The 21,678-nt window shown below is 37.0% G+C and overlaps 1 protein-coding gene and 1 non-coding gene across 9 annotated transcripts in view; both read right to left on the reverse strand.

The window, feature by feature from the left end:
• ATP8B4 (ATPase phospholipid transporting 8B4 (putative)) overlaps positions 1 to 21,678 on the reverse strand; it is a 282,452-nt gene that overhangs the window by 214,058 nt on the left and 46,716 nt on the right. For 4 of the 8 annotated variants that reach the window (XM_077127848.1, XM_077127847.1, XM_077127846.1 and 1 more), the window contains 3 exons: positions 15,843 to 15,956; positions 13,054 to 13,152; positions 8,811 to 8,872 (listed from right to left, as the gene is read on the reverse strand). In XM_077127848.1, coding sequence (XP_076983963.1) covers positions 8,811 to 8,872; positions 13,054 to 13,152; positions 15,843 to 15,956 — 275 coding nt within the window. Of the gene's footprint in view, positions 1 to 8,810; positions 8,873 to 13,053; positions 13,153 to 15,842; positions 15,957 to 20,549; positions 21,497 to 21,678 lie in introns of those variants that run through there. The other 4 variants (XM_077127851.1, XM_077127845.1, XM_077127852.1 and 1 more) reach the window with 3 other exon arrangements.
• Positions 16,350 to 16,455, reverse strand: LOC143656618 (U6 spliceosomal RNA). The gene has a single exon (XR_013162534.1). It is a non-coding gene; the product is annotated as a U6 spliceosomal RNA (small nuclear RNA).

The following is a 21,678-nucleotide window of genomic DNA, read 5'->3' on the forward strand; positions in this document are numbered from 1 at the left end:
GGTACCTAGCTGGCCCCTCCTCTATCCCCTCAGCAGCTCCATGTGAACCTGGCCCATGCTCCCAGTGGGGGTCCCTGAGCCCATGTGTGTAGGAAACAGAGTAACCCTCATGTCCATACTGGGAGCACGTAGCTCTGGCCTATTTTATCCAGTGAAGGCCTGAGGGACTTGGTCTGGGACTTGCTGCCCCAGAACTTGCCCCACATGTAAAGGTAGTTCACCACATTCTCCTACAGAGCTCTTCTGGGGGAGTAGTAGAGTCATGCTGTCTGGGGCAAGGTATTGCTGGTTGTAAGACAGTCCATGCAATGTCTAGTATCTTGAGAAAACTGTTTTCTAGGGAGCATAGGACATTCTTATCCATATAAAACAGGGAGGGGAATTCTTAGGGCCACACCTGCATTCCAAAGACAAGAGATAAGTGCAGAAAGGATCAGGAGGACCCCTAGGTATTGGCCTGGAGCTATTCTCCAACTCATTCTATGGATAAGTCCTAAAGAAGCCTGTTCATCAAGCTCAATATGCAAACATTGAGAAAGATGGGGGTTTTTGTTTATTTGTTTTCCTTTTTTTTTTTTTTGTATAAAGTCTTGACATTCAAGTAAAACTGTCATAATACTAGCTGGATACAAGCTTAAAGAAAAGATGCCCAGCATCTAAATTGCAGTGATACATTAAAATATTGAAATGTCCAGGTTTCAACAAAAGATTACAAAACAAACAAGAAGTGAAATGATGGCCCAGGTAAAAGAGAAAATTAAAGCATTAGAAACCATCAATAAGGAAGATCAGACCTGGGACATTCCAAAGACTTAAAAAATGGTCCTAAATATGCTCAAAGAACTAAAGGAAATCAGGAAAACAACAGATGAACACAAAGGGGATATCAGTAGAGAGATGGAAATTATAAAAAGGAACCAAATAGAGCTGAAGACTACAGGAACAGAAATTAAAAATTCCCTAGAGGAGTTGAAAAGCAGATTGGAGTTAGTAGAAGAAATCATCTGTGAACTTGAAGATAATGTAATTGAAATCATCCAGTCTGATGAGCAGAAAGAAGGAACAGAGAAAAGTGAGCAATGCCTGAAGAATTTGTGAGACACTATCAAGCAAACTAATGGACACATTGTGAAAGGAGAAGAAAGAGAGAAAGGAAAAGAAGGAATATTCAAAGAAATAATGGCAGAAATCTTCCCAAATTTAACAAAAGACATGACTATATACATCTAAGGTGTTCAAAGAACTCCAAACATGGTGTGGTAATTAGGTTCAGGTGTCAACCTGGCCAGGTGATGGTGCCTAGTTCTGTTACTGGGGACTTGAATCATTAGCATATGAAACTCATCTATGCTGAATACATCTTCAGTCGGCTAAAGGACACACCTTCCACAATGAGTAATGTTTAATTTAATTAGCTGAAGGCTTAAAAGAGAGAGATCAGAAGCACACTCAATGCAGCATAGACAAAAAAGCTCAGCATACCTCATCTGAATACTTCAGCTCAGCCTGTCGTTTGGAGATGCAGAAAGAAATTGCCCTGGGGAAAGCTGTTAAAATTTAGAAGCTAGGAGAAAAAGCCACCAGACATCACCCTGTGCCTTCCCGTGGAAGAGAGAACCTCAAAGGAAAGTTAGCTGCCTTTCCTCTGAAGTATTGTAAGTTTTTAACTAAATAAATCCCCTTTTATTAAAAGCCAAATAATATAACATCTCTGGTGTGTTGTATTCTGGCAGCTTTGGCAGACTAAAACACAGAGTAAATCCAAATAGATCCCACCTCCATCATATTTTAATCAAACAGTTGAATGCCAAAGAGAAAGAGAATTCTTAAAGCTGCAAAAGAAAACCAGCATGCCATATACAAGGGAACCTCAAAAAGATAAAGTACCAATTTCTCATTGGAAACTATGGAGGCCAGGAGGTGGGGGCGGGGAGAGACATATTAAAAGTGCTGAAAGCAAAATATTGACAATCAGGAATCTGTATCCAGCAAAACTGTTTTTTAAAAATGAGGGACACATTAAGACATTCCCAGCTAAACAAAAGTTGAGGGACTTCATTACCACTAGCTAGCTCTACAAGAAATGCTAAAGGGAGTTCTTTAGGTAGAAACGAAAGGACACTAGACAACTGACTGAAGCCATATGAGGAAATATCTCCAGTCAAGATAATGACATGAATAAATATAAATACCAATACTACCGTATTTTTTATTTTTATCTGCACTTTATAATTCCTACAGGCTCTGAAAGGCAAATGCATAAAATGTTGTGGTAAATCAATGGTTTTGAACTCATAATGTATAACTATGTAATTTATAGACACAAACATAAAGGTGGGGGGACAAAGGGGTATAAGAACATAGTTTGTGTGTACTATTGTTGGTATCAAAGCAAACAACATTGTTATATGTTTAGGATGTTAAATTTAAGCCCCTTGGTGATGACAAAAAAAAAAAAAAAAAAAACTAGAAAATACGCAAACTCATAGAGACAGAAAGAAGAGTACCGGCTACCAGGAAAGGGGAGAAGGTGTGATGAGGAATTAATGCAAAAGGAGTGTAGGATTTCTGTTTGGGGTGGAGGAAAAGTTAGTATTGATAATGGCAAGGATACTGCAACATTGTAAATCCCACGGAATGGTATGCAGGGAAGGGGTTAGGATGGTAAGATTCAGGTTGCACATGTTTCCTCAGTGGTAGAAAAAGGAAAGAAAGAGAAACTAAAGAGATAATGACAATTAAATGCCAGTACATAATACCGAATGGGACAAAGAATGAAGGAGAAACATCTCAAAAGGACATTATTGGGACATAAGAAAAAATGGAATATAGAATATAAGTGTTATATCAACATTAAATTTCATAAACTTGATAACTGCACTTGAAGTGATTGCATAAGTGAATATCCTTGTCTGTAGGAAATATACAAGGAAGTATTATGTATTCAATGAATATGATATATGCAACCTGCTCTCAAATGTTCATAAGATAGCTAGCTAGTTAGAAGATTAGATCGATAAATGATAGAGGATAGAAGATGGCTGGATAGAGAGAGAGACAGGGAGAGGAAAGAAAAAGGAGAGAAAAAAAGGAGAAAGAGAAGGAAAGATAGAGATAGCAAAGGTGGCAAAATACGAAAAGGGATAGACATGGGCATTTTGAGGTGGGATGGGGGCATGTCTGGGTTCTCTTGTATGGGGTTTGTCTTATTTTTGCAAGCTTACTGTAAGTTTAAAATTATTTCAAAATAAGGGGCGGTGCAACGGTGGCTCAATGGCAGAATTCTCGCCTGCCATGCAGGAGACCCAGGTTTGATTCCTAGTGCCTGCCCATGACAAAAAAAAAAAAAATTTCAAAATAGGAAGTTAAAATATTATGTAAATAAACACATGGAAAATGGAAATGATATTATGTGATGTGAAAACAGAAGAATAAAAATTTATATACAGGGCGGGCAATGGTGGCTCAGTGGCAGAGTTCTTGCCTGCCATGCCAGAGACCCAGGTTTGATTCCCAGTGCCTTCCCATGTTAAAATAATAATAATAATTATATATATATATATACACACACACAACACACACATATATACACACACACGCATACACACAATAATAAGAAATCTTGGCATTAGAAAAAGAAAGAAAATACAAGAATACAGTAACAACAATTACTTTCAGATAGTGAAAGTATGGGTGATTATTTCCTTCTTTCTACTTTTCCTTATTTTCCAGATATTTCTTAATGAGCATGTTCCTTTTACAATGGAAAAAAAAAGTAATATACTAAAGAAAAAATAAAACGAAATTTTGAAATCTCAATATCCAGTGGGAGTCATCAAACTGGAAAGGCCCATTAAACAAAGAGAAAATTTGTTCCCACTGAAATGGTACATTTGTTCCCATAATTATGGTGTCTAGAGGTACCAGACTTAAATTATGCAGAGATAATAGTCCAGTAGAAAAAATAAACCCCTATCTCTACCTATAAGTAAATACAATGTTCAAAAGAAAATGATTGAAGGAAATTGATGGGAATGAATCTGTGAAAGAGCATGGGAGATTTAAGCAAAGGTTACCAAGCTCAGGAAAATAAAAGGTGGAATATGTTGCACAAAAAACTGATGATCAACAAAAGGGGGAAAAGAAGTATAATCAATAAAGTATCAGTGGCAGAGAGAGTTCAAATAGAGTCGAGAGGCTACTCTGGAGGTTGCTCTTATGCAAGTTTCAGGTAGACCTTGCTATCTATCATAACCTGCCAACCCCCAACCAGGACTATTCCAGCCAATCCTACAGAACATCTAGAGCAATATGTAAGATTCCACAAGGGTTCCAAGCATTAGAATAACTTTCCAGAAACCTACAACCCCCAAATGGGTCCCTGGTCCAAAAAAGTCCTGAAACCTAGCCCAGCCTCTCCAGAATATCTGATAATTCCATCTCCCTACCCCATATTAGTGATAGACCCTTCCAATATCAAAAATTTAGAATTGCCATGGCCCAAACAACCTCTAAGAAAGGGATGGAAGGATCACAGGTGATGAAGGAATTATACATAGAAGATAGGACTTACATGAATATGAATGCTGAATCATTAAATTGGTATCTTTTTTAGTCTCCAGTATCTTAGAGCAGCTAGAAGTAAAAACCTAAAATTGTGGAATTGTAACCCATGTCAAAGTCTGAAATATGTTCTATAATTAATTGTGGTACTGTGCTTGGAAATTTTAGCTTTTTTGTATGTGTTATTGTTCACCAAAAAAAGAAGGTTATAAAAAAGTCGACTGTGATGATAAAAAGTATTTAAGCCCTCTAGTCTCCTATATTCTGGAGCAGCTAGAAGGAAAAACATGAGAGGATCGTATGATAGCCCATGACAAACTCTGGGATCTATCCTGTAACCACTTTGTAAAGAGTGCTTTGAAAACTATTGCTTTTTTTATTTCTTTGCTTTGTATATATGTTATACTATACAATAAAAAAAGTTAAAAAAAAAAAGAAAAGAAAAGCAGGGAAATCAAAATAATCTATTTCATGTAAAGTATTGCTTTTTCTTTTCTTTATTATTCAAAATACATATTTCTGACTTTCTTGAGACAATGTTATTTCTGAAAGCACTGGGAAAAATTAAACTGCATAATTATTTAGGCCCTACCATTTAGATATCTTAAGGATATTTTCACAAATCTCAAACATCAGCTTTGTTTTTAATATTTATAGAGTGCAGAATAATTGCACTGAAAGATCTTTCCAAGTAAACGTACTTAGCAGATCCTTCCCTTTTTCATTACTGGAAATGAATATAGCATTTTGATTATCACCTTTATTGGTTTGAGCTATTCTACTGTAATAAATACCAGAAGGCCTGAATGGTTTAATTATTATCACCTGCCTTTAGACTGCCTTTAATTGCCATTTGAAGATATGGCATTTGAAGATAAAGCATTTGAAGTTGTATTTATTTGTTTTCTATTTATACGTATTGGGGATTTGTTGATTATTCAAAAAGAGGAAAATGAATTTATACTGGAAAATAAATTGTTACATTAATATACATTAATATTTATTAAAAGGATTTGAATGAAAAAAACAAACTGATGGTCAAGTGCAATTTGAAATCTAAAGAAGCATCCTAACTGAAAGATGAGTAATTGCACTGGAGCATCGAACTCAGTCTGTTCCACTGCAAACGTGTAAGTTCAGAAGATGTTAGAAAAGTAAACATATTAAGAGAAAGTAAAACTGACTCTACTTGTTAACAGTGACAGAAACCATGGATGCTGGCAGCCTGAAGGAATGAACAGAAAATCCTGGGCTGGCAAGCAGGAAGCCAGGTTCTTAGCACATAGTTCACTTCCCCTCTACTCAATTCTCTTGTGGTAACTGAAGGTGTTGGATTGAGCGTCACTATCCAGTAGAAACAGAATGCCAGCCACAAAAAAATTTAAATTTCCCTGTAGCCACATTTTTAAATGGTAAAAAGAACCAGGTAAGGTTAATGATAACATATCTTATTTAACCCAATGGAAAAAAATATATAATTTCAATATGGAAAAAATACAAACGAATTATTAACGAGATAGTTTTCATTCTTTTTTGGTCAGAAGTCTCCAAAATCCAGTATGTATTTTACACTAACAGCGCATCTCAATTTGAACTAGCCACATGTCAAGTACTCAGTAGCCCAATGTGAGTGGTGGCGACTCAATTGGGCAGCAAAGGATCCCTGCATGCCTCTCCATGTCAAAAATTTGAAAGTAGAAAATTTGGTAGGATAGGATAATAGAAGTTGGAAATTGGATAAATATGGGAACGCTGACAAATGATTCCATGTTGAAGACAACACATACAATAGGGAAAGAAATAAAAGATGAAAACTGAAAAAAATTAGAATTTGAACTTGTAAAGGAAAGAAAATATAGCAAAGAAATTATTGATTAGCGAAGTGCTATATGAATTTTTTTAAAGTGAGTCCTACTACAAAAAAAAAAGTAAAAATGCATTACAGGATTATTCCTTTGCAAGTATAGATATTTTTTGAAAAAATATGCTTATTTTAAAAAGAAATGGAATTTCCTTCCTTGGATGTCCTTTAATAGTAGAGAGAAATAGGTATAGAGAGGCAGATGGGCAAGGAGGTGGCTTCAATTAGATGTTCTCAACCCTATGCTCATCTTAGAAACCAAAACAAAAAACACTAGGGATTCATCTCTAAGACCCTTATTTAACTGCTATGGGGTGTAGCTGGGGTACTGATTTTTTTTTAACCTCCCCAAGTGGTTTTAATGTGCAGTCCAGGTGCAGCAGCACTGGATTAAATGGCCTCTGCAGGAACTTTCATTGTCCCTCTCAGAGCCACTCACCTGCCCAGTCCCCAGTCCCTCCCATGGGGAACAAGGGGAATAGCACTCAAACATGTTCTGTGTGAAAACTTAAGTATTGTTTTGATATTCACATATTCAATCAACAAATGGTATTGCATAGCCTGGGGCTGAGAAGGGTAGTTCCTAGACAGCATCACGTTAAGTTCTACAATATGAAATCATGCTGCCCCTCCTTCATTTTAAAACTAAAGTCATCAAAAGATTTTATCAAAGGCTAACAGCACACATTTCTTCAGCACCCTCACATATTATAAGAGAGTGGCACGATGCAGGAAATTGATCATGATTTGAAAGGAATTGGATAATAAAACCAAAAGAATGACTAAAAGTTGAATTGAAAAGGAAGGGTTTCATGTCTACAATTATTTTTTGGCTTAGGGTTACAGTGTTCATTATTATAGCTTGCACAAAGCTGAAAACATTGATGAGTAATGCTCCAGGGTGTGGGTGTGTATATAAATGTAAACCATATTTATACTTATAGAGATAAATGGCATACATAATTACATACATAATTGTATTTGTATATTTATATGCAAAGCCTTTCAACCACAAGACAAACAGTGAAGACACGATCAGACCACAAAATGCACACTTACACATGGCATCACGAATGGGCAGGAGAACTCTAATTTAGGCTCTTATTGGCCATAGAAACCTGGGCTAGCCACTATTCTTTCTGGAACTTGACCTCATCATCTTAAAAATGGGGACACTATTTCTACAGCTTGGGGTTTGATGAGAGTGAAATCTGGGAGCACTGGGTACCATACCTGGTAGCTGCTCAATAAATACACATTGAATCTGAACATGGCCACCCATTTTCCTTGCCTCTGAACACAGGAGAAGGTGGCCCTGAAGCTCAGAAGAAAAATGAGTTGCTTAAAGGCAACAGCAGCTGACACACCTAACAGGACCCAGGTTTCCTTTCAGCTCTCTCCCTCCCCCCAGGGTCCTTCCCCCTGAGGCAAGCCATGCTCCTTCGTGCATTTGATACCATTTTCCAACAATCAACTCTACAAGCCAATAAAGAAACATATGTACACATTAGGTTATTAGTGATCAGTTGACATTTTTTTATGAAAAGAGATTAAGGACTTCAATCTCACCATTCACTGTCCAGGCTACCTAAACTCTCCTGATATTTTCATAATTTCTTGGAATTTTCCCTCACATGTAGTTAATTCAATTGATGATTTTTCCCTTTAAAACTGACATTGGCAGTATCTAAATGATTCAAAAATCATTGGTCAATATGATTAACTAGCAGATTGAGGAAATCTTTAGAAATAATTGCGACATGTTTGGGAAAAGGACAAAGAGAGTAAGAAATAATGGAAGGAAGTTTTGAAGGTGTTTCTGCTGTTTGTGAGTGCATGTGTGGATGTAAAGCACTCTAGTTTCAAGAACTGTTCCCACAAATAGTATTTCTTTACTGATGAAAGAACTAAAAAGTGATGAAAATGTGGGTGTTATGGTGGATAATCACTCCAAATTCCAGCTATCAAGTGACTACAAAATTCTTTTTACTATTGCTCAATACACTAATATGTCAGAAGTCTCCCTTGCAATATTCTCCAGACATTCCCAAATGGCTTAGTTCAATCAAATGCTCATGAAATTTCTAGATATTAAATGTGTTCCAATTCTAAATAGTATTAAATCTAGACATGAAAAGTAACAATGATACATTTGTGTTCCACAAAAGAAATGTCAAAGGAACTTGAAGTAGGAGTTGAGTGAGCAGCAAAAGCATTTTCTGAATATAAAAAAGCCATGAAGAGAAAATGGAATTCTATTTCAATTTTTAATAGATTAAATAGAGGAAAAGAAATATACATGGAACTAAAAGGAAAAGATACAAATGTCACGACTTGATTTTTGGTCCCAGAAATCTTAAGAATAATCAAAGAATATATTTCTTACTTGCCATCGATGAGCACTTCAGACTGTCGATTATTCACTTGATTGTCACTCTTGTGACGAAACTGAAAAAATCAAAAAAAAAAGCAAAAATGCTTTAAAAATCATTTTTGGCCAGCACAAATAGGGATATTGGATATACTTTTGGGTTCAGCCACTTGGACAATACTGCCATCAGTCTAACACTTACAGTTACTTTGAACACAGCTCCACCTGTTCTAAATCTGAACCAAGACCCTTCTCACCAAGCCAGCTGAACAAGTCCAACCATATGTCCTTTCAATTCCCACACATTTTTTGGTTGCTTCCAAGAAGACAATGAGCTCTTGACGCTGCTACATCGTTCCAGAGAAACATACACTGTTGATGTCTTCAGCAAGGACGGGGTCTTCCATTTCTCTTACAGATGTTCTAAATACTTTATTGGAACATCATTCCTCCTATTTTATGGATTTCTTTGAAGTCAACAAATTATTTTTAATAACATGTACTTTTAATCCCCAGAAATTCTAATTGTTAACCATGATCTTATGAAATACTGAGCATTTAAAACAAAAATCAGAATAAAATACCAAAGCACATTGGATGTGGATATGTGTTTTTATACCAAAGTGATCTTGTTTCTAATTGTGTACTCCCAGAAATGTAAACGTCTTATATTGCTTAGACTAATCCAAATATTATGAGCGCTCTACTAGATTCATAAATTAGCAGCCATTCAGATAAGACTTTCTACATGAATTGTCATGATCAGATGTTGTAATAGGTTAAAATAGAGATAAAGTGTTATTTTGACTAATTAGCCTAATTAAACAGATGAATAGGAGGTAACATCAGGACACATAACAATTTGATTTCACAGGTTATAATCATCAGGACTAATGTTTTTTCCAATTTTTTTTTCTATTTAAAATGTTGTATCATTTTCACAATATGTAAAATGCTTCAACCAGCTCTTTGCTTTTTCTGTACCTTTCCCAAACATATCCCCATCTTTCTGGTACATAAAATTACACATAATGTCAGGTCTAAGATCATGTCTATAACCAGGAAAAACAAGAAAACAAATATTTTCAGCATTGGTTAACATGAAAATATTTTATAATATTGGTAGAGGACTCAATTAAGTCAGCCCACCCACTGACATACAAACTCCTCCCCACCAAACAGAACAGCAGGAATGGAAACATTATTTTATCTGAGTGGTGTCTGAGTGGGGTGCAGGATATTCTATTTGTTCCTCCCCATTCTTCTCCACCCTTACCCTATGCCCTGGGGAGCTGACTTGCATGGTCATTGCCCTCTGGCTTCTGGCTGGGTTTGGACAAGAGGTGAAACCGGCAGATCAGAGAACCAGAGGGGAGTGAATTGTGTATCCTCTGGCTTCCTTCTAGCTGTGTTAGCAGCATCTGTTTCCTCTGCAGAAAGCCCCAGCTGCTCAACTACAGCTCCAAGTTCACTGCTGCTTCCTCCCTTTGCCACTTCAGGCCTAGAAGCAGTCTTGTCATCCTTCCTGCTCTCCCCCATGGTTCACCATGCTTTTCTGCCTGCACCTTTTTGTAAATTGTCCCTTCATTATTAAACTTTCTCTAATGTTCCCCCATTTCAGAGTGACATCTGTATCCAGCCAGACTCCTGATTGATGAAGATGGCCAGTATATTTAACTGGCACACATTATCACGAAAATAAGTCATATCTAAGCATTAATTGCATCAGAGACAAAAGAAGGCTTATGTGTAAGTTGCACCCACAGCTAACCTGAAACTAGCCCCATAACTTGAGCAGCACGACATCCCAGAAAAGAGCCAATCAACTCATCCCCTGAAAGTTGAGCGACCCACTCACTAGGCCCCAAGATTGGGTGACTCACACTTTCTGGGTAGTCTCTGCCAAGGAATCCTAATATGGGAGCAGATGGAGTCCAGAAGGATTAGCAACGGTAGTCTCAGACCCAGCCTAGCTCTCCTTGACAATTTCTCCTCTAAAAATACATAGGAAGTCTTCAAGGGGAGGAGCCCGAAGACAGGAAGGGAGCTAGTATTTATTGTGCATCTGCTATGAGCCAGGCTCTATCCCAGGCCCTTCACACACATCATCCCATTTCTCTTCCCAATAGTGCTAACAACATTCAATATATTATACAGACAAGGAAAGTTCAGAGAAGTGCTTTGCCTCATGTCACACTGCTAGTACATGTAGGAAAGATGTCTTTCTCCAAACCCCACATTCTTTCTACTCTACCATCTTTCTTTCCTATAGGTATGAACTATAATAAATAAGACTTTAAAGCCAACCTGTAGGAATTCATGTATCTAAATGAGTACCATCTCCCTGAAAGATCAATAATATGCAGAAGCTACATTTGTACTCAAAGATGTCACAGCTCAAATCATCTTTGAAATATCCTCTCCTAGAATTACCTCAGGAGCTTTTAGCCCATTCTTTGGAATATCCTTTATCCTTTGACGATGGAACTCTTATCCTTTGAAAGATAAGATGGAGGGATGTCTTATGTTTGGAAATAAGAGAAAAACACTCTTAGAAACCAGGACTGGTGAATACTGTTTGTGATTGGTCTGAGAAATGGCATTTTGTTTCAAAAGTTAGGTGAAAATAAAGTCATGAAATTGGCTTTCTTCTGTATCTTGTAAAATGACCATGAAGGCAGTACTCTAAGAGGTGCTCCCAAAGTATCTTAAACAATGACAACCTCACAGGAATGGGTAATGACCACTTTAAAGTGACATTATTTATCAGTATGGATAACTCCTGTGTATTTGTTAAAAATCTAGTCTCAAAGGTTTTATTTGCAATGTGCACCATATAATGTTAGATGTTTTAATAAGAATGAAGACAGTTGTATTTTATGTATCCTTTCCAGATGTGTGATATAAAGCCAGATATGTATATACAGGCAATTTTCAAGTAAGTTACATCAAATTGTTGATTTATCAAAATTGTACATACAGCACCTATGAGGAAGGATCAGATGAACCAACTTAATAAGTACAAATCTCTCCTTCTCAATTTCCCATATTTAACTACTCTTTACAAGGTTTGGTTGCACTTTCTCAATTAAGCCTTCCCTAATTCTCTCTCTCATATCCCACCTACCCTACCGATGCAGCCACTAAAATGCATTTTTCCTCCTGCAAAGAATGAAAGCACTTTGTTTCTTTCTTATGACCCTGACAACTTTTTTATCTTATATTATTGTATCTCATGTGCAGCTCTTCTTACTAGATATATGTTGTTGTTTTGTTTTGTTGTTTACTTTAGGGTCTATGTTTCATTTTAGATTCCCAAGAGAGGTATGGTGAATAAGGGTCACTACTCTGAAGCCAGACTGCCCCAGGTAAACTATGATAAGTTAAAGATATGTGTTGTAAACACCAGAACAAACATGCACACAGTATACCTATTAAAGTAACAATGAATGGAATCATAAAATAATCTAAAATGAGCCAGGTAAAAATGAACAAAGAACACATGGAGCATACAGAAAGCTAATACCTAGATGATAGATGTACACTTAACCATAGATGATCAAATTAAATATATACGATCTAAACATCCCAATTAAAAGGCAACAATGGTCAGATTGGGGGGGGGGGGGAGAAGAATGGCCCAAATATAGGCTGGCTGTGAGGAACCCACTTTTAAATACAAAAATGCATTTAAGCTAAAAATAGACAAAGGAAATATGGGTTTAAAACTCAGCAGAGCTAGGAATATACATATGTAAGTCATTGGCATAAAGATAGCTATTGAGGCTAGGGCACATGCAACCATCCAGATGAGACTATAACTGGTCTGGGTTCAGAATATTTGTTTATCCCAGACTGTGTTTTAAATCTTTGAATCTGAATGCCTTTCTTTAGGGTACACAGACTTGAAAACGCTTTATTGTCTTACACTTCACTTATTTACATTAAGATATGTTTGGGGTTCTAATTCTGGTCTTATCACTAATTACTTACATGATCATTAGCAAATTGTTAGCTTTTTATGGGCCCTAGTTTTCTCACCCACAAAAGGAGGGAGAGAGTTATTGAGGTCCTCTACCTTTTAGTTTAAACATACTCTGGTTCTAGGACACCTGGATTAATCACCAAATGGCAAAAGGTTTTATGGCATTGATCAAAAGAGCTTTAAACAAAAACATGCAAGTGGATCTCCATTTTTTTTTCTGAGAAGCTACAATTGAAATTGAATCTTCAGGAATGCTCAAGAGCAAACACTCACATAGTCATCTGTGGCATCTTTGACAGCTGTCATGGTTATCACCAGAACCAAAGGCACAATGGTGGTAAACCACGTCAAGGAGGAGATTTCTGGAATCAGCTGAAACAAGCATTACAAACAGTTTAGGGCTTGAAAAGTTATAAAATATATCTCCTAAATATATCTTGTCATTCAACTGTATAAGACTTGGCAGAAATTAATGGGCTTATATTCAGTCATTTGTACAACTTGTAGAATGACTTTCTATAATGTAAGTGTTTGCATTCAGTTCCAAGGCACACAGAATAGAGGCATATTGAACCGGTTTTCACACTACCTAAGAAAAATGAAATTTTTACAACTAATTGAGAAATAAGCCTTTTAAAATCTTTCACAGATGATGATCTTTTCCCACAATGCTAGGCATCCCCTGCCTTTCTCAGCTTATCATCTCAACTTTTAACGATTTTGCACTCCTCATCTACTAACAAAGAGAGATCCTTTGAGCATCTACCTTGTGCCGGGCACTGTGCTAGGTACTTTCTGTATTATATCATTTGGCCCTCAGATAAAGTTCACTGAGTTAGATTCTATTCCAGTTTGCTTTGCATAAACCCACAGTGTTTGTATTTCTTGTAAATAGCACAACACAGAATACATTGTAAATGCTTCCCTGAAATCAGGAAATGCTGCAACCCTGAGGATCATTTTTCCATTTTATAAATGAGATGTATTTTATAAACTGAGAAGTCAAGCAACTAGGCAAGGATAGACCACTAAAATGTGATGAAGATCCATTTGACTACAAAACCTATTCCCTTGAACCTCCAAAACCACCCCCCCCCCCCAAGAGAGATATACCTCAGTTGATATGACTTTCTCAGACAGGTGGTTTTCAAATGAGGTTGGATTTGGAGCTTGTGCAAGGCCATCAAGGCAGGGAAGTATGGGCATGGAGACCGGGCTCCATTAAAACAGCTCTAAATTAGATAAATTTTACAAAATAGCTTCCACATAAATTTAATAATTAAAGAGACACACACAGATACAAAACCCTCTAAGATAACAGCAAAAAATTGGGCTGGATGCCAGAAAAACTGAATTCTGGTCCTAGTTCTAACATTAACTCATGGTGAAAGCTTTACATATCATCTAACTTCTCTGGGTTCCTATTTCTTCATCAATAAAGAAAGGAGGATGGACTAAACCATCCCAAAGGTCCTGTCCAGACATAAAGTTGTGGGAACAAGAGTCTTTGACCATAAATGAGAAGGCGATTAGAGGAGGAACAAGCTCAAAAACCTGGAATGGTGTAAAGCCTTACATGAAGAAACCAAAGACAGAAAAAGAAACAAAGAGAGAGAGAGGGAGAGAGAAGGAAAGAGGTAGGAAGGAAGGAAGGAAGGATCTTTAACTCTAAGGATTCTTTAATAAATAGCCAGGTAGGCATTCACTCTTCTTTTGTTTTGTTTCGTTTTGCCTGTTCAGCCTCCAATTCTTCTCAATTATACCCGTATTTCCTTAGGAAAATCAGTCCAGGTAACTTTGGGGAATTCCATCTGGATTCCAGGTTTAGGCATGTGATCTAGGTCAAGCCAATCACAGCATTAATGCAAAGTGATTGGCTCCGGGGCTGGGATGTGGCTCAACACGATCCAATCTGAGCAAATCCCAGGGCTTCTGATTCATTCTCTTTCCCTCGCCCCTCGCCCCTCCCCCTTCCCCTTCCCTCCCTTTCTCACTTTCATGTGGTGTTGAAGCTAGGAAAATAAAAGTGTGAGGCGGCCAGGGGACACCAGGTAGAGAGGGCCTGTCGGAGAGGCGAGGCCAATAGGAAGGAAAACAGAGCAAAGAAAAGCCACATCCTGATAACATTGTTTGCCCATATGAATCCAGCCACATCTGAACCGGTTATACCTCTGAATATATTCACTTTTTGCTTAAACTAATCTAGGTTTCTACCACTGACAACCAAAAGAACTAACCAACAGTCATTCAATTAAACATACGTGTACTCAGAGCTATTAATCTACATTGCACATTTCTAATCTGCCTTCTTATGCCCTACAACTAACAGAGCCCAACACATTCTAAATCCACCAATGTGATTGGATTAAATTACTCTAAAATAAATACTAGGTAAGTAGCTGGCTAATAGAAAATGTTAAATTCCTTGAGGCTTTAATTTATAGTCATGCCTTTTTCTTCCCAAAATACCAACAAAATCTGAAATTATATTATAGCCCAAATTTTAATCAGATGGGGGGAAGAAAAGAAAGGTTATTACATGCCAATTAACCACTCAAAACTGTAAAAGGAGTATTGCACTATTGCTCTAGTTAATAACACATAGCACAAATCATTTACTTGAAGTATAGATAAAACATGTCATTGTTCTTAGATAAAAATGAAATTTGTCAAATTGAGACCGACAAACTACTCATCTAGACTCTGCCTCAACTCTGCAATCCCTGCAATATCAATGTGAGAGGACGAGTTTTAGAAGAAAAAAAAAGAGAGAGAGAGACTATAAACAGTAATTATCAGCCTCTGGTTTGGTTCAAATAAAGTGCAAAGTTGCATTTTTAAATGACCTCACTGCTTAGAATGATAAATGCACTAGTTTTTACCCATTCCTCACTCTCCCTCTCTTGTGAAGAGAAACAGCAATAATAATCTTAAAATCTGATAAGGGTGGTTTTACCTAATCATGAGCACTTAGCAAAGTAAATTAACTTATTTTTCAAATTAAAGAATACTTTTAACAAATTGGTAATAAAGATGATGAAGAAACACAACCTGAATGTTACCTGTAAAATCAGAAGGAAGAGGAAATAGGCATTTGCCACTCTTTGGAACTGTTCAAATAAATTAATTGGCAAGAAGGTGAGAACGTTGTACTTGGATGTATGGATTCGATTATCCTGAAAAACAAATGGCATCATGTTAGTTTGGGTCAAGGCACTGCTCCTTATCAGATAAAGCTCTGAAACTTAAGAAGCTGAGCATGCATTATGCCTGAGCCAGACATTCCCAAGGCCCTCAGCCATTCATTCTCCATGACTTATTTTATAGACATCCCTTCCCGATGAGTCTTTTCTGGATCCATCCCCATTTCTCCACATCTCTCTTAAAATATGATATCCAGAATCAAACAAAAATTTTAGGTTTGGCTTAATTAGTTCAAATACAGCTGGGACTTTCATGCCATTAGTTCTGGACTATTATGGTAACGTGCCCTGAGAGTTCCTTAGCATTTTGGTGACTGTATCTTACTGGTATTCATATCTATTTTTTTCTTTCTTTTTTTTTTCAAAAAAAATATGGAACGCTTCATGAATTTGCATGTCATCCTTGCATGGGGACCATGCTAATCTTCTCTGCCTCGTCCAATTTTAGTATATGTGCTGCCAAAGCTAGCACAATTCACATCTATTTTGATCCATTAAAATCTCTAGATCATTCCTACATAAAACACTATTAAATCAGTTCTCTTCCTTCCTAAACCTTTACAGATCATTTTTAAAATATCAGTGTTTAGGACCTTCCATATATTCATATTACACCAACATAATGAAAATAAAACACTTTTTGAATCCTGATATACTATCCACAGTATGACATATTCCTCCAAGCTTTGTGTCATCAGCAAATTGCAAATGGAGATATCTTTTTATCTACGTTTCAAAAGATAGAGCCAAAAACAAACAAAAATTACAGCAAACAACTAGAATCCTTTCTACAGATAGCACATTTTCCATATATTTGTGTTAACCGCCTATAAACCCACCTAACAATTCTTCTTGAGGCTTAACTCTATCTTATCTGCAAAATTAGCATGAGATTTGGGGTGAACATGCCCTAGCATTTTCCTTCACTAGTATTTTTTTAAATGAGGTTAGTTTGTTCTGTTAGGCGAACTTACATGGCTTCTAATAATCACTGCTTCCTTTTTTAAGAAAATACCAATCTGTTAAATGAGCAGTTTTAACATTTAACAAGGAATCAAAGAGCCCAGCTGTGTGCTGTAAGTTGTGAAAGAGTAAAAGCAGTGTCAAAAGAAGATTTTCCAGTTGGTCTGCTGCACAATTGTGCGCTGAAATTGTCTTGTAAGCTGATGTGACAATTTTCACAGTGCTTTCTGCTCAAGAGTTGGGCTGGGAAGGAATCCTGTGGGAACTGTCAACCACGACACATTTTTCTACAGAAGAGACTTGGGGAAAATGCTAGGGAGGAGGAAAGCTAAGGAGTCAAAGCAGTTGACTGAAAGAATCACATATTTCCAATTCTTTTTTTCTGTGTTCCTTCTAAGTTGAAGCTAAGATATAAATTAAGCCTGCATCTTACTTAAGGGACAGATACTCTATCAGTAGGGACAGTCAAAACTACACAGGAATTTTAAAGAAAGAAAACTTTCCTACAAAATCAAACTCTTTATGGTGAGTAGCCAATTTATGGGATAAAGTGATAATGCCAACTGGTGACTTTGGTAATTTTCTCCTATTTACTTAACTTGACCTATAACAATGATTGTATTTGTTCTCTTGCTCTGTTGTGACTTCACAAATGATGCAAACCCTTGCAGCTTTAACTGGAAAGGAGGAACAAGGGCTCCCCCTCCTGGGGAGTTTCTGGATCCATCTATTTTTCTTTGTTTTTCATTCAAAAGGAAAAGATATTTCCATTTTCACTGCCCTGTCCAAGGATGTGAATATTGATAAGACTTTAGAGCAGGCATATTAATATTTAGTCATTTAGTTGAACTAGCCTGTCAAGTTTTAGCACAGCTCATTCTATAATGCAACTTGGAAGATATTACCCACTATCCTCTTAACACTACTTTTCCACCACGGACTATTAGAAATACCCCAACCCAGTACGGACTTCATCCTCATTTTTTATCAATACAACAGATTTGCATATGTGTCCTGCGTTTACCTTCATTATCCTTTACCTTCTTCAGTTTGGTTCTCAACCCTTGCATTCTACAGCAACTATTCTAAGAAAATTTAATACCCTTTTTGAGTATCCAAGATTTATATATTGTGGACTACCATCCAGATTCATCTCTAATATTGACTTCAAGGCTCGAATACACACCTGCTTTGTTTCCAACCTCTCTGACCAGTCCCATTGTGTTATCAAACCTCCTGCACTACTGATTATTGGTTTTCACAAGGTTCTATCAGTTACTCTACTCTCTATGTACAAAAAAAAGCACAAATCCAACACTGACTCAAATTTAATTGCACTCTATATATGAGCGTCACCTAAGTCTACTTGTTTAGCTTTTTGTTTGACCTTCTTGATTTGGTACCATATATTACCTTGTATTTCTTAACTCATTCACATACACAACTATCAACTCAAAATCAACATAAAGTTAAAAGAACCCAAATATCTGCCAAATAATGGATGAACAAACAAAATGTTGTATATCCATACAATGGAATATTATTGGGCAATAAAAAGGACTGAAGCATTGATACATACAGGTGAAGCTTGAAAACATTGTTAAGTAAAAGAAGTCAGATGCAAAAGACCACATACTATATGAGTCCATTTATATATTTTCACATAGAAACAGAAAGTAGATTGGTGGTTTCCCAGAGGCTGCGATTGGGGAGGAAAGTAACCGGGAAATAAATACTAATGGGTACTGAGTTTCCTTTTGGCAATGTTCTGGAAATAAATAATGGTGATGGTTGCGCAACTTAATGAATATACTAAAAACTATTGAACTGTACACTTTAAAAGAGTGAACTTTATAGTATGAGAATTCTATTTCAGTTGAAAAAATAGAAAATAAAAAGCAAGAGAACAATTAATACCAGAGTAAAAATAGTAGCTACCTTGGGGAGGGGGGGCAGGGAATAACCAGACGGCATCAGTAATTTGTGAACTCTTAAGTAGGAAGGTAGGTTATTTTATTTTTTACCTTCATAGGTGACATATATACCACCCTTATTTCTTTCTAATTGACACATATTTTCTAATTAAATATATTTCCATCCTCCTCCAAAAAAATCCAATCTTTCCTTCTTCCATTTGCAAAATACTTGAGAATTTAATATGTACCAGACCCTGTACTTGGAAATTGAGCAGTGAACAATACAGATATGGTACTTAAAATATAGCTGGGAAGAAAACCTTAAGCAAGTAGCTAAAAGTATATTAAGTATTAGAAAGAGAGATTTGGGTGCTCTGGGAGAATAGAATAGCGAGACATTCCCTAGTCTAAGGACTTGAAGGATAACTAGGAAATAACAGGCTAAGTAGGGAACAGCCCCTTCTAAGTCCTGAAAAAAGACAACATTATCAAAGAAGTAAGAAAAGGAGTAGCAGTTGAAGGATTCATACTGCATGTGATAGAAGCCAAGCTGGAAGCCATGGCTTTGGTTTATTAGCCAGGAGGACCCGTTACCTGACCCCATGACCAGGCAGGCTTAAATACACTGTCACAGACAATGTAGGACATAAGCAAGCCTCCTGTGTAGTGGAGAAGAGCCTACCTGGAGGAGCATCAGAGACCACCTGCTCTCTGTGGGCTGCTCACTTCCCAAAGGAAGAAGGGCAGAGGTGAGCAGATACAGTCTCTCCTCCAAGATTAATCATCAGTACATAACTCCACCTCCCATGGGGCAGAGTGAGTAAAGGAGTGGAGAGAAGAATCATAGCCGTGAAGAGCCTTCCACTTGGAAGGCAACATTGGGGTGAAGGTAAAGCACTGCTCCCCCAACATGTACTAATGCAAGACCCTGCGGTGGGGTAGAAAATCACACACTCCGGGACCTAAAACAGCAACTACATGGACTGGGCAAGAGAGGTCAGCACAGACTGGGCTCCAAGAAGTTCCTTGGAGTCCATAAAAAGAATTTCAATCTTGAAAGAGATTGAACTTGAAGAGATTTCCATTTTAAATGATAACTTGGCTACAAAAAGGCAAACCAATTGAAGATGATTCAAGAATAGATGTAAAAATGCCAGTGAGGAAGGAAGCCTTTGAATTAGTCCAGGTGAAAGATGATAGGCAGCGTGGGTCAAAGTGGTAGAAGAAGGGATGGTGACATACAACAATAACAATAATAATAAATAATAATAAAGGTTGATATTTATCAAGCTCTTACAGGGCGTGCTGTTCTAAGAACTTTACATTTCATAGCTCATTTTATCTTCACAACAGCCTTATGAATTAGGTACTATCACTATCATTCTGTAGATGGGAAATCCAAGGATCACAGAGACTAAGTAACTTAGGGTTACACAGCTCATGAAGAGTGGAGCCAGGATTTGAACCCAGACACTCTCTCTCATAGCCCACATAACTTCACCACTCTACTGCTCCACTCACAGCCCACTTCACAGGTTCACATTCTGCTTTCAGAGTAATCAGCCCTCACTCTCTCTTCCCCTTTGCATTTCTAGCCTTTTGCCATGTTCTCACAAAGGGAAATACTGTACATCTACCTCTTCCTCTCTAGTCAACCTCCTTAGCAGGGGACCTGGTTATCTGTTACCTGATCTACGATTACAATTTCCTTGTATTTCCTTTCACTTCTCCTCAAGAGTGATTCTGTTGACCCCTGCAAAGCAATATGCAGACAAATCATGTGACATTTGCTCTCTTAGTTTAGCTTTCCAAAGTCCTTTAAATTTTCGGCATCAATGCTTGGTGACAGTAAAGAAGACCTTTGTTATATTTACTAAATGATAAATTCTTTAGAGATGGGCCACCAATTAAATATTAATAAATGAGAAAGCATTATTTTTATAATGAGATTCCATTATGTAAACATATTGCTTAAGAAAACAAAGCATACAGAAAATAACAAACATTGGTAAATTAGTAAACAGAACATTTGGGAGAGTTTGCCTTAATTCTTCCAGTGGCAAAAATTAATAATATTTCTCATCTATACATTTAAAGGCCAAGCATGGAGATGAGGTGAGATCATAAATGTGAAAGCATTTTTGCTAAGTTGAAAGAATTATACAAATACAAGATTTTTGTTTCCTTTGACCAACTGTGAGGGAACCTCAAATGATCCAAATGGATTTAGGAAATCCAATGTACTAGGCAGGATGAACTGGGTTACATCACATTAACAAACAACTCCAAAATCTTCGTGGCTTAACACAATAAGAGTCTATTTCTTGTTCATACTACTCATCTAGTATGAGTCAACAGGAGAACTGCTCAGGGAGAGTCTACTCATCACAGACACTTGAGATGGCACAGCCACCACCTCAAACATTTCCAGCTGTAGGACCAGAGAGAAAGAGAAAGCACTAAAGAGTCTTCCATCCACAAAGAAATGCCTCAAGTCATTGATCAGAACTATTCACCATGACCCCAAAAGACAGAAATCCAGAAACACTTATTGGTCATGGTTACCACAACCAGAAATGAAACTAATACTAATATTTTTGCAATGTAAGACATATCACATACTATATATATATATATATATAATATATATATATATATATATAATCCAACCTCAGTGCCCCAAATTGGGTCCTCTTTTAATGCCAGGTGTAACCAATATTTGACTATTTTTCCTTTCCCTTCAACTAACAGTGATCCAAATTTCTTAGTCCTGTTGTGTGGATGAATTCAACTCCCATCCATAACTCTGGGGTCAG

This window comes from Tamandua tetradactyla, chromosome 14, assembly GCF_023851605.1.
Source record: "Tamandua tetradactyla isolate mTamTet1 chromosome 14, mTamTet1.pri, whole genome shotgun sequence".
NCBI lineage: Eukaryota > Metazoa > Chordata > Mammalia > Pilosa > Myrmecophagidae > Tamandua > Tamandua tetradactyla.